Consider the following 13,941-nt stretch of genomic DNA (forward strand, 5'->3'; position numbering starts at 1 on the left):
GCATTTAAAAATCTTGACATTTTTTTACACTTTCTCCAGCCCAAATTCCGAACAAGGCCAATGGGTCAAGGTCCACCGGGGACCCAATTATTTCTGAGAGCGCTACTGTCACTTCCTTCCAGAAGCCACCCAGTGCAGCACAGGACCAAAACATATGTATATGATCTGCTTCTTCAGACTTGCAGACTTGCATTTCGGGCATGTGTGGGTCGGGGTGTGTATGAATTTCGCAGTGATTTCCATTTCTAGCTCCCTGGCCCAAGCTTCCCGTGATTTAGGGGATGCATCCTCTAATTTTCCTAGCTGCATTTTGTACAGAGAGGATATTATGCCCTTGCCGCCTGCAGAATTTGATATATATTGGAGTTCTGGTGAGTCTGGGGGCTCGTCTGGGTAGGAGGGCCACATTTCGCGGACCGCCGCTCTTAGCCTGAAGTATTGTATTAGCTCAAGCGGTGAGTTGGAGTGTTCGGGCCGCCATGTTTGAGGGGTAATACATTTACCGTCGGGGTATAGATCAGTTAGTGCTTGATAGCCCAGGTTTTCCCAGTGCAGCAGGAAGTGCTGGTCGTGTGTGGGGGAGAGGCCAGGGAATTGCCATATGGGAAGCCATTTATAGTATGGACGATGCTCTTGTTTCTGATCTAGAATACTATTTTGCGCTCTGATTGTGGTGGCCACTGTGTCTGACGGGGCATCTGTCTGGAACGTACAGTGTAGTAGTAAGGTCATGATGTTGTTCCCCTTGCCTGCCAGTTTCTCCAATTTGACATGAGGGGGCGGGTTCAAGTGTGCGTACCAGTGTGTGGAGTGTTGGGCCTGTGCCGCGATCCAGTACAGTGTTGGGTCTGGGGCTGAGAAACCTCCTTTTTTCAGTTTTAATATTTTTTACAAAATAACACCCCAAAAGGTGTGGAATTATTTAAAACATAAAACACAAATTTCACTTGTTTAAGATCCACAAAATACATTTAGCCCTGCATTCCATTAATTTCACCTTTTCACACTTGTATTCATACAACTATTATATAACCTCCCGAATTCAGTTATACTCTTATATTCTATACATCATTATTCAATTTAGATCCTCTTTGTACAGTCTTAACATGTAGATAACTGCCTGTCATTAATCAGACAGTGAGTCGACACGTGTTTCGGAGTGTATTTTCTAGATTTTAGTCAGTCCACTATGTACACCAAACCTCTTCAGGACAGAAAACGGGAACATAAATAACGTCCCTTCAGATCTAGTAGGGTGGATCAGATTACTTGGAAAGCCACCGGTGAAGACTCGCTAGGGGATGTCTCAAACGCTGATCCTCAACCAGGCCTTTTTTTTTTTGTATTCACAATTTCTTTGACCCAAAAGAGAATGTGTCTATTGTCCAGATTAGTGGGATATACCTTGATATTCTGACTGTCTATGTTAGGCTCTCTGTGCAGCGATTCTTGTCTTTGGTTCCTCTGATTGGAAAACGGTACCGTTTAAGTTGAAGTGAAAATATTGAATCATCTGTTCTTATTTATAAAACAACAAATGAATATGTCGTCATCCTCCATCTAAGGGTTCCATTTTGCATGTTATATTTAGCCCATAGGACCATGGATTTTGGGCAATCCCCTATATTATTGAAATCCAATGTATCTTGCTCCTTGGCGTTCCACAGACCACATTAATCAATACCCAGATGGTGACTACTCTCTCACCCTCTCTCCCGAACGCCTCCCTGCATTTATCTTCCCTCATGTATTCCCGTCTATCCTTTTGTTAAGCATTGTCGCTATCGACTCCTGCGCCGTCGACACCACTTAGCTGCTGGTGCCTGCATTCCTGTTGGTGCGGGCGGTCGCGTCGACATATGCAAGACTTGGCATGCTTGCGGGCGCTGGAAGGTACTGGTGGGGAATTCTGGGAGGGATGCGCAGGGATGATTCCAGGGTTGTGCTGTGCCTTCATTACAGCATTTATTTCTTGGCTTGGCTCATGTGATTATGTTCTGGGCAGTGGGGTCTGGTTTCCAAGGAAACCACTGACACAGGAGGAGCGCCGCGTTCAGCATAAAAGGCTGGCGTTTTCCCTCCTCGGTGTATCTTAACGATCCGATTAGTTAGGTTCAGTTCTCTGCCTCTTCATGGTCTGTTGGTTCTGCTGTTCTTCCTTGCAGTACCTGGTTCTCCCTCCTGCATCTGCATCCTGTTTGCCTTACCAGTCCTGCCTTTACCAGTTCTTCCTTTAATTACTATTTCTCGGCCCTGGTTTTTATATTCATCTTTCATCTGTTTACTCTAAGACCTGTCAGTGTGGCTCCTCTGACGGATTGTATCACCAACAGTGCTCCCCGGTCCAGTGGGACCTCTGTGGACATGCTGCCTTTGCACCACGTGAAACCGGGGCGTAGCTCAGCTCATGGTGTGGGGGACCTGGTCCCTGACCTTGTCCAGGTCCATATCTGTCTGGGCTGGAAGGGAGCTGAGTCTCCTGCCTACACTGACCTCGATCCATCCTGGAAACCCTGCAAGTCGGTGCCTCCAAGAAGAAAAAGAAGGGAACCCTCCAACCAGAAACTAGTAAGCAATGTCTGAGCGATCAAGCCCTTGACAGATTAAGACGCCAAGACTCTAAAAGGGACATGGCAACATTGCAAGAACTGCGGGACAAAATGCAGGCTCTAGTTATGTTTTGGAGGTTGCCTCCTTAAAACAGGAAAACAGCAACCTTTGTGCTGCAGTAGCCCATGATGTTTCAGCCACGGCTTCTGAAAACACTGTAGCCCATTCCACCACGAAGTTTGACAGGGACCCGAGAAAATTAACGGAATTCGTGAACCATTGTAAGGTCCAATTTATGTACAGGCCAGCCCATTTTGCGCATGATAAAGCAAGGAGAGGTTACATCCCGAGCAACTAGGTGGGAAACGCTCTAGCTTGCTGCACCTCACGTATACGCAAACAGCCCAATGCTGAACAACTTTTAAGACTTTGAGAAAGCCTTTTTGGAAACGTTTCAGTCCCCCAATCAGATCACGAAAGCCCAAAACCTGTTGATGGAGACCAAGAAGGGTTCCCAGTACCTACTTATGTACATTGTGCGCTTTCGCCAGTTAGCCACAGATGCTCCATGGCCTGCAAGGCCTACAAGAGGAATTGAAAGATAAGCTTGTGCATTTCGGGGAACCACAAGATCTAATGCTCTGATTGAACTAGTCCTTTGAATTGAACATCGATTCACAGAAAGGAGGAGTGAAAGAAGACAAGTTCCGCATATCCCACCAATACGACCAGTCATGCCTCAGTCTCTTCTGGCTCCTGAACCCCAGACTGAGCTAATGTAATTAGGGGAAAATAGGCGCCCTTGACCGAGGAGAAAAAAAAGAAGAGGAGCAAATCGATTGTTTGTACTCTGGAGGTTCTGGGCACTTCTTGGGAACCTGTCCGGTCCGTCCAGCTAGGGTGGCGATAAACTAGTTGGCTTGCTGTCCAAAGGTAAGGCTACAGCAAGCCCATCCAGTTCCTCGTTCCTTTCCGATGTCACCCAGGGATTGGTACCCACATCACAGGTCCCAGTGTTGGAGATCTGATTGTACAACACCAAGACACACCAGATTATTGCGGTATTGCTTGATTGTGGGGCATCTGGTAATTATTGACCATGCGTTTGCGACCTTACATGGCATACCATTAGTTGAGAAAGACTGTCCGGCACCAGTAGCATTGATCGACGGGGTCAGGCCCGGTCACCCATCACTCCGTGCCTGTCGGTATACGCATCAACCAACATCGAAAACTACTAGCATTCGATGTCCTGCATACATTGTCATATACCTTTGGTTTTTGGCCTCCCCTGGCTATCCTACCATAATCCCTTCATCAACTGAGCTATGCAGACCATACTATTCGGATCTGATACATGCACTACACATATTTGCACCCGAAAAGGCAGCGATACCCGTATGCCTTCCATGTTGCTTGCCTCAATCAGTATCTTTTCCACCTTTTGCACCATTTAAGGTGTCCCTGCTGTGTATTCCGAATTCGGAAGGGTTCTTTTCTGAGCACAAAGACATACCTCTTCCCCCCCCTCCTCCACTGGCCCTTTGATTGCTCATCACTCTATTGCCCGACAAGGCTGTTCCCCATGGAAAGATGTACTCATTATCACTGCATGAACGACAGGCGCTCCAATGCTACTTAAGACTGTCTCCAGAAAGAATACCTTGTCCCTTCCCAGTCTCCTGCAGGGGCACCTCTATTCTTTGTACCCAAGAAAGAGGGCACCCTGAGGCCTTGCGTGGACTACTGAGAACTGAACATCACAGTAAAGGAGTCCTTACATTCTTAATGTAAATTTCACATCAGCGCTACACCCAGCAGGCTCTTTCGAAAGACTCCTGCGTATTTTTATAGTGCACAGATTCTGGGCAGTCGCAGGACCTGTCGAGAAACTCAGTAGTGCCCTTTTGTGTATCAGAAGATGTACTATCTCCCTAGTGAAAGGGCAGAGTGCACCAAACCACTACTGAACATTGATGCACTTTCTGCTGGTATCGTGCCACTTCCTTTGACCACGACCCAGACCTTTTCTGATGTTTTTTTTCAAATGCAATAGTTCTGGCTGATGTCAAACAGTTGAAGCATACCGGGTGCAAATCGACTAAACGGGGACACTCCTGGCAAGCTACCAGTCTTCATTCCTTCCATGCTCCATGGAATGTTATGTGCTCTATTGTATTTGAATAGGTTCTTTGCTGAACAAGCATATACTCACAGCCTCTCTGACGGAACCTTTTTGGAAACATTGCAGTGGGACGTTTTGGTTTTGGGGCTAAAACTTGAACCCTCCTTTTTGTGTACACGTGTAAGGTGGTAATGACATAATTTAATACCAGAACACTACATTCAAATATCCCCCATCATTGAAAGCTCCCCAAAATATTTATGAATGTAGTTACCATAAAGCTCGAAAGGAAATGTGATGGTGCCCATTTGCAGAACAGACGCCACAGATGCAATTTTTGATGCTGGGGGCTGCAGGGAAATGAGTAAAAGTGTGAGTTGGACAGAAAAAAGAGGGAGGGGAGCTAAAGAGGGAAATTTGTGTAAAGAAAGATTAATTGAAATACCTGGGTAAAGTTTGATAAAGAAAAGCTAGAAAGATGGCAATGGGTCAAAATATCAGCCCAAAACATAAATGTTAATTACTAATTTCAACAAGTTTAATTATCACTGCACTTCAGAGTTGAAAAATGTTCCTTGCATTCATATATTCCTATTTATACATTGCGACGGAGCTCTGAGCTGTCATCATCTCGTTCTCCAAGGTACTGCTGATGATTGTATAGGTATTTAGAAAAAAAAAATCTGAATAGACATGCCCATGTGTCATCATCTCACTTTAGCCCAGTGGTATTCAAACTTTTTAATACTGAGCCTTCCCCTTCAGTAAACAAGATTTACCCGCCCCAACTAGAACTTCTTCTATTTTCTTTTTTAAAAAGCCCCATAATCCGTTTTTAGTTATCCCTGCACCTCCACTCCCAGACATCTTTCAGGGCCACCTAGGTGGGCCAGTCCACGGTTTGAAGACCACTGCTCTAGCCCATCTGTTTTAAATGATGCTCTGTTCCTAATGTTTGTTTTTCTTCCTTTTGTTATCACTCTACTGTTTGTTTTTTCGTGAAGCAGTGTATTTTGTTAAAGTGCCATGTAGCTATTCCTTTGCCACTTGGCTTTCCCTGGTGGGAGCTGTAGCTCCACATAGTGTCTATCTGGTTCTTGTTGTGACATTAGCCTGCTCTCTGCCTCTCCGGATAGCCTACATTGGAAACCTACGCCAGAAACCTGTCTCCAGGCTCCTTGAAGCGTCTATATAAGCATGTAGGTTTAATATTGAACATATGCTCAAAACCTGGACCCTTTGCTTTTGCACAAGTAAAAAATTGTGGCACTATTTATAAACCTCTTTCAGAGCCACTCTTTTTTTATTAAAACATATAAACAATGGATTGCCATTATACCCCCTCTTCTAAAAACCCTGTTTTTTTTCTGAAGAAGGCTGCGCTTTTAAACATAGATACAATGCTTCGTTGTTGTCCCAACTAAAATCCTTCTGCTTGTATGGCCATTGCGAAATCTTCCTCTGAGCTTGCCTCATTGGGGTTCTCAGATGCTCTTTATTTGTGTTGCTTTTGGGAAGGAACACTGCTAATTTAAACTCTGGGTGGGTTGCTTAATACTACACCATGTCTGCTTGATGCCAAGCTACTTTAAACTTTTAGCAGATCATTTTTAATTTTCTAACTATGCATGCACATTGCATCATGAATGATGACCAAACATCTACACAGGTTCTGTCTGATGATTGTGTCCAGTTGCTTGGACTGTAGCTTGGCACAAAGTAGAACATTTTGATGCTCTGTCCGGGTGGTTTAGGGATCCGATCGGGACTGGAAGGCAGCTGTAGTCTGGGTGTGAGAAAAGCATCTTTCTCCCATGCCCACACCATAAAATGCAAGCATGTGCACTCAACTTGAACAGCAACATTATGAACAATAAACCACAGGCTTTTTCAAATTTCAAAATAAATTCCATGACATTCACAACAGTGATTGTAGGCATAAGGCATTCCTTTCTTTGGTGGGCAAGTCGAATTGAATATGTGGTAAAGAATTCTGCCCTTCTGCTATAATTGAATGATGAATTTTCTTCCGTTTCAGGGTGGTTGCAGAGAAGGAGAAGCAAATACTGTTCTCCCGACCAAAGAAGTACATCCACTGCTCTGGCCAGGAGCCCGTCGAACATGGCTACATCAACATCTTGGAGCTGGCAGAGAAGATGTGCCGCTATGACCTAGACGAGGTGGATATCTTCTGGCTGCAAGAACTCAACATAGAGCTTTTAGAAATGGGTAAAACTGTCTCTTTATTTCTCTGATATGGTGAGGAGCGACAGTTGTTAACACTGTTACATTGGGGTGAGCATGGAAGAACATAGCCTAGCTTTCCTTTCCTGTACAAACTGGTTGTGCATCCATGCAAGTTTTCTTTTTTTGTTTTTTTTGTGGAACTTAGTGATTTCAGTAAAGTTACAGCGATTTATTCATCATTGCAAATATAGCCCTTTTCACCATGTGGAAATGTTGCATGATGTCTGATATTAATATAATTTCTATTTAATTGGCTATTGAACCAACATGGTCAGTAAAGTTATACTGCATATCTAATATAGCTGTGAACGGGAGGCTGTATATTAGGCATTTGTCCCAGTCTATTACTGCACAATTTGGAAATGGCATACAATCATCCTATCCTGTCCCGTAGAATTGGGTGTTGACTATGTAGTTGCATGAGTTGACTTCCTGGAAGAGCTGGAACATTCTGATCTCTCAAAGTACATAACTTTGACATGGATTGGCTTGTATATTGTAAACTGATCTGCAGTTATTTCCTTAAAAATGGACTGGAAATGATTAAAAAGTGACATAAATTCTTCACAAAGTTGGAAATGAAATTTGGTGGTGGTAGCTTCCATATCCCTTGCTGAAGGGGTTTGTCCCAACACCGATCTACATTGCAGCTCAGCCCTACTAGTGATCTGAAAAATACACATAGATCATTGCACAAAAAAGAGCAAACTTGATTTGGTATGCAAGCTTTCTTTTGGCCCACCCCCCCTCGCCTCTGTTAAAAAACAAACTGTTAGTTTCGGGGAAGATTCTAGAACCAGTGCCAATGGATTTGGAACTCCACCCCTAACCCCTCATTCCACAATGTGGTGAGGAGACTTATGGCACTGTCTCAGTGATGCCTTTTCTTGCAACAGCGAACGGGATGCCTGATTGGCAGTGTCTGGTATCTTGTTCAGTCTGGATTATTTTTGGCTTGGGGAGACACACTTTTGGCTAGGCAGTGGGTCTAGGTGTTCTTGATACGTAAATGTGACCTTGTTCTGAATTTGCAATACCTTTTTTTTTATATTCACAAATTAAGGAACGCCTTTGTAAAACAAAGTATGCATGCCCCTATGCCTCAAGGGTTACTGGCATTGTCAATTTGTAAAGGGTGCCACTTTGTAATAGAATGGCAAAAGCAGTATTTGCATTTTTTTTACATTTTTAGTGTACATTCCATCTGGAAATAAACATATTGGGGTCACAATTCAATTGTAGAGATATATAGGATTATAAGAACAAGTTTGAAATAACCATAAGATTGAATGATGAGTTAATACACAGCAACTAGCTTTGTCATGGGTGATATTCAAGATAATTAATGAATATGACAAGACATACAAATGCGACAGACAAGATGGACAAAACAATAGTAAAGAAATAGGTGAGGGATATCAAAATACAAATATCAATTATAATGTTTAACTATTACTCAGATATGTGGTAAACGCGTCCCATTTATCAATACATTTAGGAGGCTTTCCACTGGAGTAAGCATGTATTTTTTCAATTCTATGAAAGGAACATATAGAATTTCACCACATATTATAAATTAAGTAATACACATTTTTCCAATTGGACGCAATATGGTGGAAACCATAATAAATACAAAAATTGAATAGGTTGGGGGGTGGCCACACAAAGGTTGACCAGGGTACCAGTCATTAAGTTACTCAGTTAATGGTTCTTGAAAATTAAATATAGTCTGCAAACATTTCCATATCTTCCCCAAAAACAAATCCAAATTTACATTTGAAAATGGAAAGAACAAAGTCAGCGGTTTGCTAGGGGGAGGATGCTTGGCATGACAAGCCAAGATTAGAAGTAGTGTTTCAAATTGTGGATAATCTAGCGCTCTGTGTAGGATGAGAAAGTGTGATATTGTAAGATTGGCTGCAAACAGAAGTGGTATAATATTGTTTCCACATTTCTTTCCCAGGTGTCAGGAGATGGATGTATATTCTAACCTTTCTCCAAATCTTTGATAGAATTAGTATTCAAATGATTTCTTTCATTTGTTCATTTAGAAAGAAATAAAAAATATAGTTTGGCTGCCTTGGTAGATGTATGAACAAATACAGGAATCATTGAGAAATATGACAATAGGGCTTATAGTCATTTTGATTGAATCAAGAAGCCCCCCCCCACCATCTCTCCCAGGTGACCGATAATGGAGACCATTTAGTAATTAAGTCTTAGCTTTTTCAATTATTAGTGTAACAAATAAGGAAATTGAGTATTAAGACTGTTTTAAATATAAATCCCGAAATATCTGATTGGTGAAGGGCAACATTTCATACCAAACAAAGGTATAACTGTTAATGAGCATGTATTAGTTAAGGGTAGAATGTCAGATTTGTCAAGATTCAGTTTGTATCCGAAGACTTTAATGAAATCATTAATTGTGGTCATAAGGTTCGAAATTGACCTTGAAGGATCAGCTAGATGGAGCAGGATATCATCTGCATATGCTGATAGTTTAACAGTATTATTATTTAAAGGTATTCCAGAAATATTCTTGTTTAATCTGTTTTTTTGTAGATGAGGTTCAAGGGCTACAATTAGAAGCATAAGGGAGAGTGTACATCCCTGTTGCGCTCCTCCTTAAGACAAGGAAGGATTGTGAGAATGTATTATTGATCAGTCACACAGAGGGTGTGAAATAAAGGATTTAAAAAATTTAGAAAAAATAGGACTAAATCCGTCCCATTTTAAAGATTCAAACATGAATGACCAAGAAAGGCATTCAGTAGCTTTCTCAGCGTCTAGTGTAAGGAGGATAAGGGGATCAGGCAATTTCTGTGATTGGCAGAGAATATTAAAAAGTAATCTTGTGTTTGAGGAAGCATACCATCCTTTTATGAAACCTGATTGATCTAGATCTGCAAGTTTGAGCAGAACATGTTCTAATCTATTAGCTATAATTGTAGCAAAATGTTTGCATCATAATTGGTAAGCAAATGGCAAATAAGAAGACTTAGCATTTTTCACTAATGAAGGATCTTTGTCTGTTTGGGGAAAATAATTAACAAGGCTTAACCAAAAGTGCCAAAGCTCTGATCTTGCGTAAAGAAATGTTCATGCAACTCAGTTTAGGGGAAAGGTATTCAGAGAAGGATCGATAACGATCAGTTGGGAACCATCTAGGCCAGGGGCCTTACCAATTTTAAGATCAAAGATGGTCATTTGAATTTTTGTAGATTAATGAGATTATTGAACGAGGATGGATCAATTGGTTCTTGAATTTTTTATGACCTATTATCAGTTTATTTATATCATTTTTTGGTAATTGGATCAGAATTACAAAGTTAGAATAGAAATCAAAAAATTACTTGCTAATTGGTAATGGAAGTAATTATAGCTTTTTCCTTTTGAGGTAAGAGGCTAAGTGTTTGCCAGCATTATTTGAGCAGCCATAATATGTAGATTTAATTCAGAGTTGCAATCTGTTTCGATGCATATCTGATTGTACTCAATTAGTTTAGTCATTATTTCTTTAAATACATTCTCAGTGGGGTAATGTAACATCTTTCTATTGATTTGATTAAAGTAAATAATTAAAGATTTTTTCATTTAATTTTGTCTTGGACACTATATACTAAACACTGCCCCTATGAGCCGCTTCAAATGCATCCCAATTGTTGAGTAGAGGTATCTTGTGCATGGTTAGTATTAAAACATTCTATTATACATTTATTCCTTTTTAATGGAAGTGGGATCTTTTAACAGAAATTAATTAAATCACCATCTAGAGAGAAAAGTAAGTTACAGATCCCATTCAAGGGAGGTAACAACTGGGGCATGGTCTGAGATGATTAGGGGGCCTATTCCAGAGTTTTGTATGAGCAATGTTAAAGGCAAGTTAACAAATATATAGTCCAATCTAGAGAAGGATGTCTGTGGTGGAGAGGGAAAAAGGGGTATTCTTTTGAGGTTTGGATGACAAAAACACCAGGAATTAAAAATTATTAAAATCCTCTTTTAAAGTTTAACGTGTTTGTGAGCTTTACAATTAATAAACTTGGTTTCAGATTTACGGACCATAGTAGTCACACATTTGGTTATAATTGCCACATATTACACAATCACGTTCTTGTTTGATTAATTTTTCTTTCAAATCGCACCAAAAGCCAGGGTTGGGTGCAGTAGCACCATAAATGTTAACAATAATACCAGGAATATTAACAATAGCCTCTATAATAATCAAATGTCGAATAGTCTTTTTCTTCATGAATTAGTTGAAACTAAACCCGTTTATTGATCAGAATGGCTACCTTTTTTCCAAGTGCTAGTGAAAAGAAAATATGGCCTATCCATAATCTTAAGGGATCTACAAGCAACCAGGGGGAGAGACCGTGGGGACTTTGCATTTTGACAAATCAGATAAAGCCTTATGCTGCTTGATTGGATGGTTCAGGCCTTTGAAATTCCAAGTATGGCCTTCAATACTCATTGGTTACAACATGGGTATAAAATAAACACGCAGGTGACATAGGCTATAATGATATTAACCTAAAGATTATAATGATAAAACAGAGTATAATACGAAGAAACATTTGTGAATAACAACAATAAAGGAACAATAGGTTGGAAAATTTTAAAAGCACAAAGGAATAATACATGAGCAGGGAATATTTAAGTGAAATGCTTAAAGCTAATATGCTCCATACAATTTGAAAAAAGTATGTTAGATACAAGAAAAGTTAATGAAAGACAAAGAAATGAATGAGCACATTTCTTGGGACAGCCAGGAGAAACAAGGACTACAACTCTCAAAGGTTCTGACAATTGTTTTTTTTTTCAGTTGTAACATCTCTTTATTGGCATTTTGTCATCAAAAAGACGGCGTATCCGTTTATAACCATTGTGGTATCATTGCAGAAATGAGATCATTCCCTTATCACTGCCATACAATATAAAACCATATATATATATATATATATATATATATATATATATATATATATAGCTTGTGGAATCTGCTTAGATCACATGCTGTCCATAGGCCAACATCTAGTGGAAGCTGGGGAGTATTACAGTTTGTTTTTCGAAACTCGAAAATTGGGCGTCGACACAGGGCGTGCCAGTAATACTATCCCTAGTGTGACGTCCACTGTACCCATGATCCCTCACGCATCTAGGACCCTCATATTGTTATATATTTCCCCGTTTATTCCACCTATACGTCGAGTCTCCGAACATCGACACTCAACGCCAGATTTGAGAAAATTCGACCGTCGGCCCGGGCCTCGGAAGTCCTCTGGACTCGGCCCTGCAAGTAGGGAGAGTGGGGGGTGGCACATATCCTACACTCTGATTAATATAGGTACATTACTTATATTCCTACACTCCCAGCCCGCTGCCACAGAGTGCGTATGGAGGGTACCCCTTTTCAATTTTGCCCCAAGTGCAACTGAAAGTATACTTGGGTTGACAGACACGCCACGTGTAACCTCTGCTTGCCGAGGGACCACCCCGAGGCGAATTGCAGAGCGTGCAGTCGGTTTAAACCGAAGACCCTTAAGGACCGTTCGACAAAGCGTTGGGCCCACCACGCCAGGCGACAAGAGGCCATGGCCGCAGCGGGTGCCTTCAGCGATGGCAGCGACGCCGTACTTTCGGACGGCGAGGGCAATGTGGCGTCGATGGACAGCCAAGCGCAAGTCCCCGACCTCGGAAGGTTGTCCGGCAGGGCAGCTATGGGGAAGACCCCCGGCTACCCACACCACTCCCAGCAAACAAAGGTCCAACCGAGACTCGAAGCGCACGTGGAGTTCCCGGAAAGAGGCACGTAGAGAACGGTCCACCGAGTCAGTGTCCTCTGGGCGTTCACGTTCGAGATCGCCTCATGACACCAGGCAACCCTCCACTGTTGCTAAGAGTGCCTCGCTCCCCTTAGTGACTGAGGTTCGGTCATCTGAAGACGACGCCGACCTCTACCCCCGGGCCGCACTCCAGGAGTCGGCGTCTGCAGGCAGCGCGAAGGCTGCTACCGAATCCCTTACACTCTCCAGAGACAGGGACTCTACACCCGAATTTCGACACCAGGCATCAAAAAGCTGTGATAGGGCCCAAAAATCGGGGAAACACTCCACCTGCGGGGAGGGGGGAAAACAACGAAGTAAGCAGTCCCAGCCTACTTCCACTCCTAAACTACATTCTACTCCACCTAAACAGACGGACAAGTCTCAGTCTCTTGTCCCTAAGGCCCCTGTTCAGGCCAGTAGGTCTAGTCAGGACAATTCTCTGTCCGTTGTCCCTAATACCCCTGTTCAAACAAGTAGGTCTAGTCAGGATAAAACAGGGAAAGCACTGCAGGAAAGAGTTATTCCCAGTTCTAGGGAATGGTCCAGTGATGACATAGACAGAGTAATGTCAAGGATGTCATCATTGTCAGATTTCTATGCCAAAAACCTGGAGCACTTTCTCTCTTATACCCCAGAAGGGTCAATTCCCTCAAGCTCTAAGGATCCAATACCCCCAAGTAAGAAGTCCCGGGGTGAAGCACCAACTCAACCTTCAGACCCCTTCTATACACAGCCCTATTCTCAATATCGGGAAGATCCATCCTTTTGGTGAGGATCCAGATGTGGGCATGTTCGAAGAACAAACTGGGACAGGCTATTATGGGGATGATGAGGACCAATAGGAGGAGGAGGACGAGGAGGAGGAGGAGGACGACTACGACCCAGATACATACAGGGTAGATTCCCCGGTAGAGAAAGAGCCCGCGGTTACCGCCTCCCCTGTCGACAACCAGCCTCTCCTGAATGAGGTCCTGTCCAGAGCGGCACAGCACTTCCACATTGACACCGAAGGTGCTCAGGAAGAGAGGGACTTTGCAGGGGAATTGGGGGGAGAAAAGTGACCTGTTGCTCAGGCCATCCCTATCCTTAAGTCAATACAAAGGAGGATAGACCCTTCCCTTGTTAACCCCAATCTCACTAGGGCAGTAAACCCCAGAATTGAAAAGCTTTTCAGGGCAGCCCAGTCTG

The 13,941-nt window shown here is 42.5% G+C and overlaps 1 protein-coding gene across 2 annotated transcripts in view; it reads left to right on the plus strand.

The window, feature by feature from the left end:
* JADE3 (jade family PHD finger 3) overlaps positions 1-13,941 on the plus strand; it is a 566,198-nt gene that overhangs the window by 388,405 nt on the left and 163,852 nt on the right. For both annotated transcript variants that reach the window (XM_069636617.1, XM_069636618.1), the window contains exon 5: positions 6,714-6,904. In XM_069636617.1, coding sequence (XP_069492718.1) covers positions 6,714-6,904 — 191 coding nt within the window. The remainder of the gene's footprint in view (positions 1-6,713; positions 6,905-13,941) is intronic.

Source organism: Ambystoma mexicanum, chromosome 7p, assembly GCF_040938575.1.
Source record: "Ambystoma mexicanum isolate Mex_15411 chromosome 7p, UKY_AmexF1_1, whole genome shotgun sequence".
Classification (NCBI taxonomy): domain Eukaryota; kingdom Metazoa; phylum Chordata; class Amphibia; order Caudata; family Ambystomatidae; genus Ambystoma; species Ambystoma mexicanum.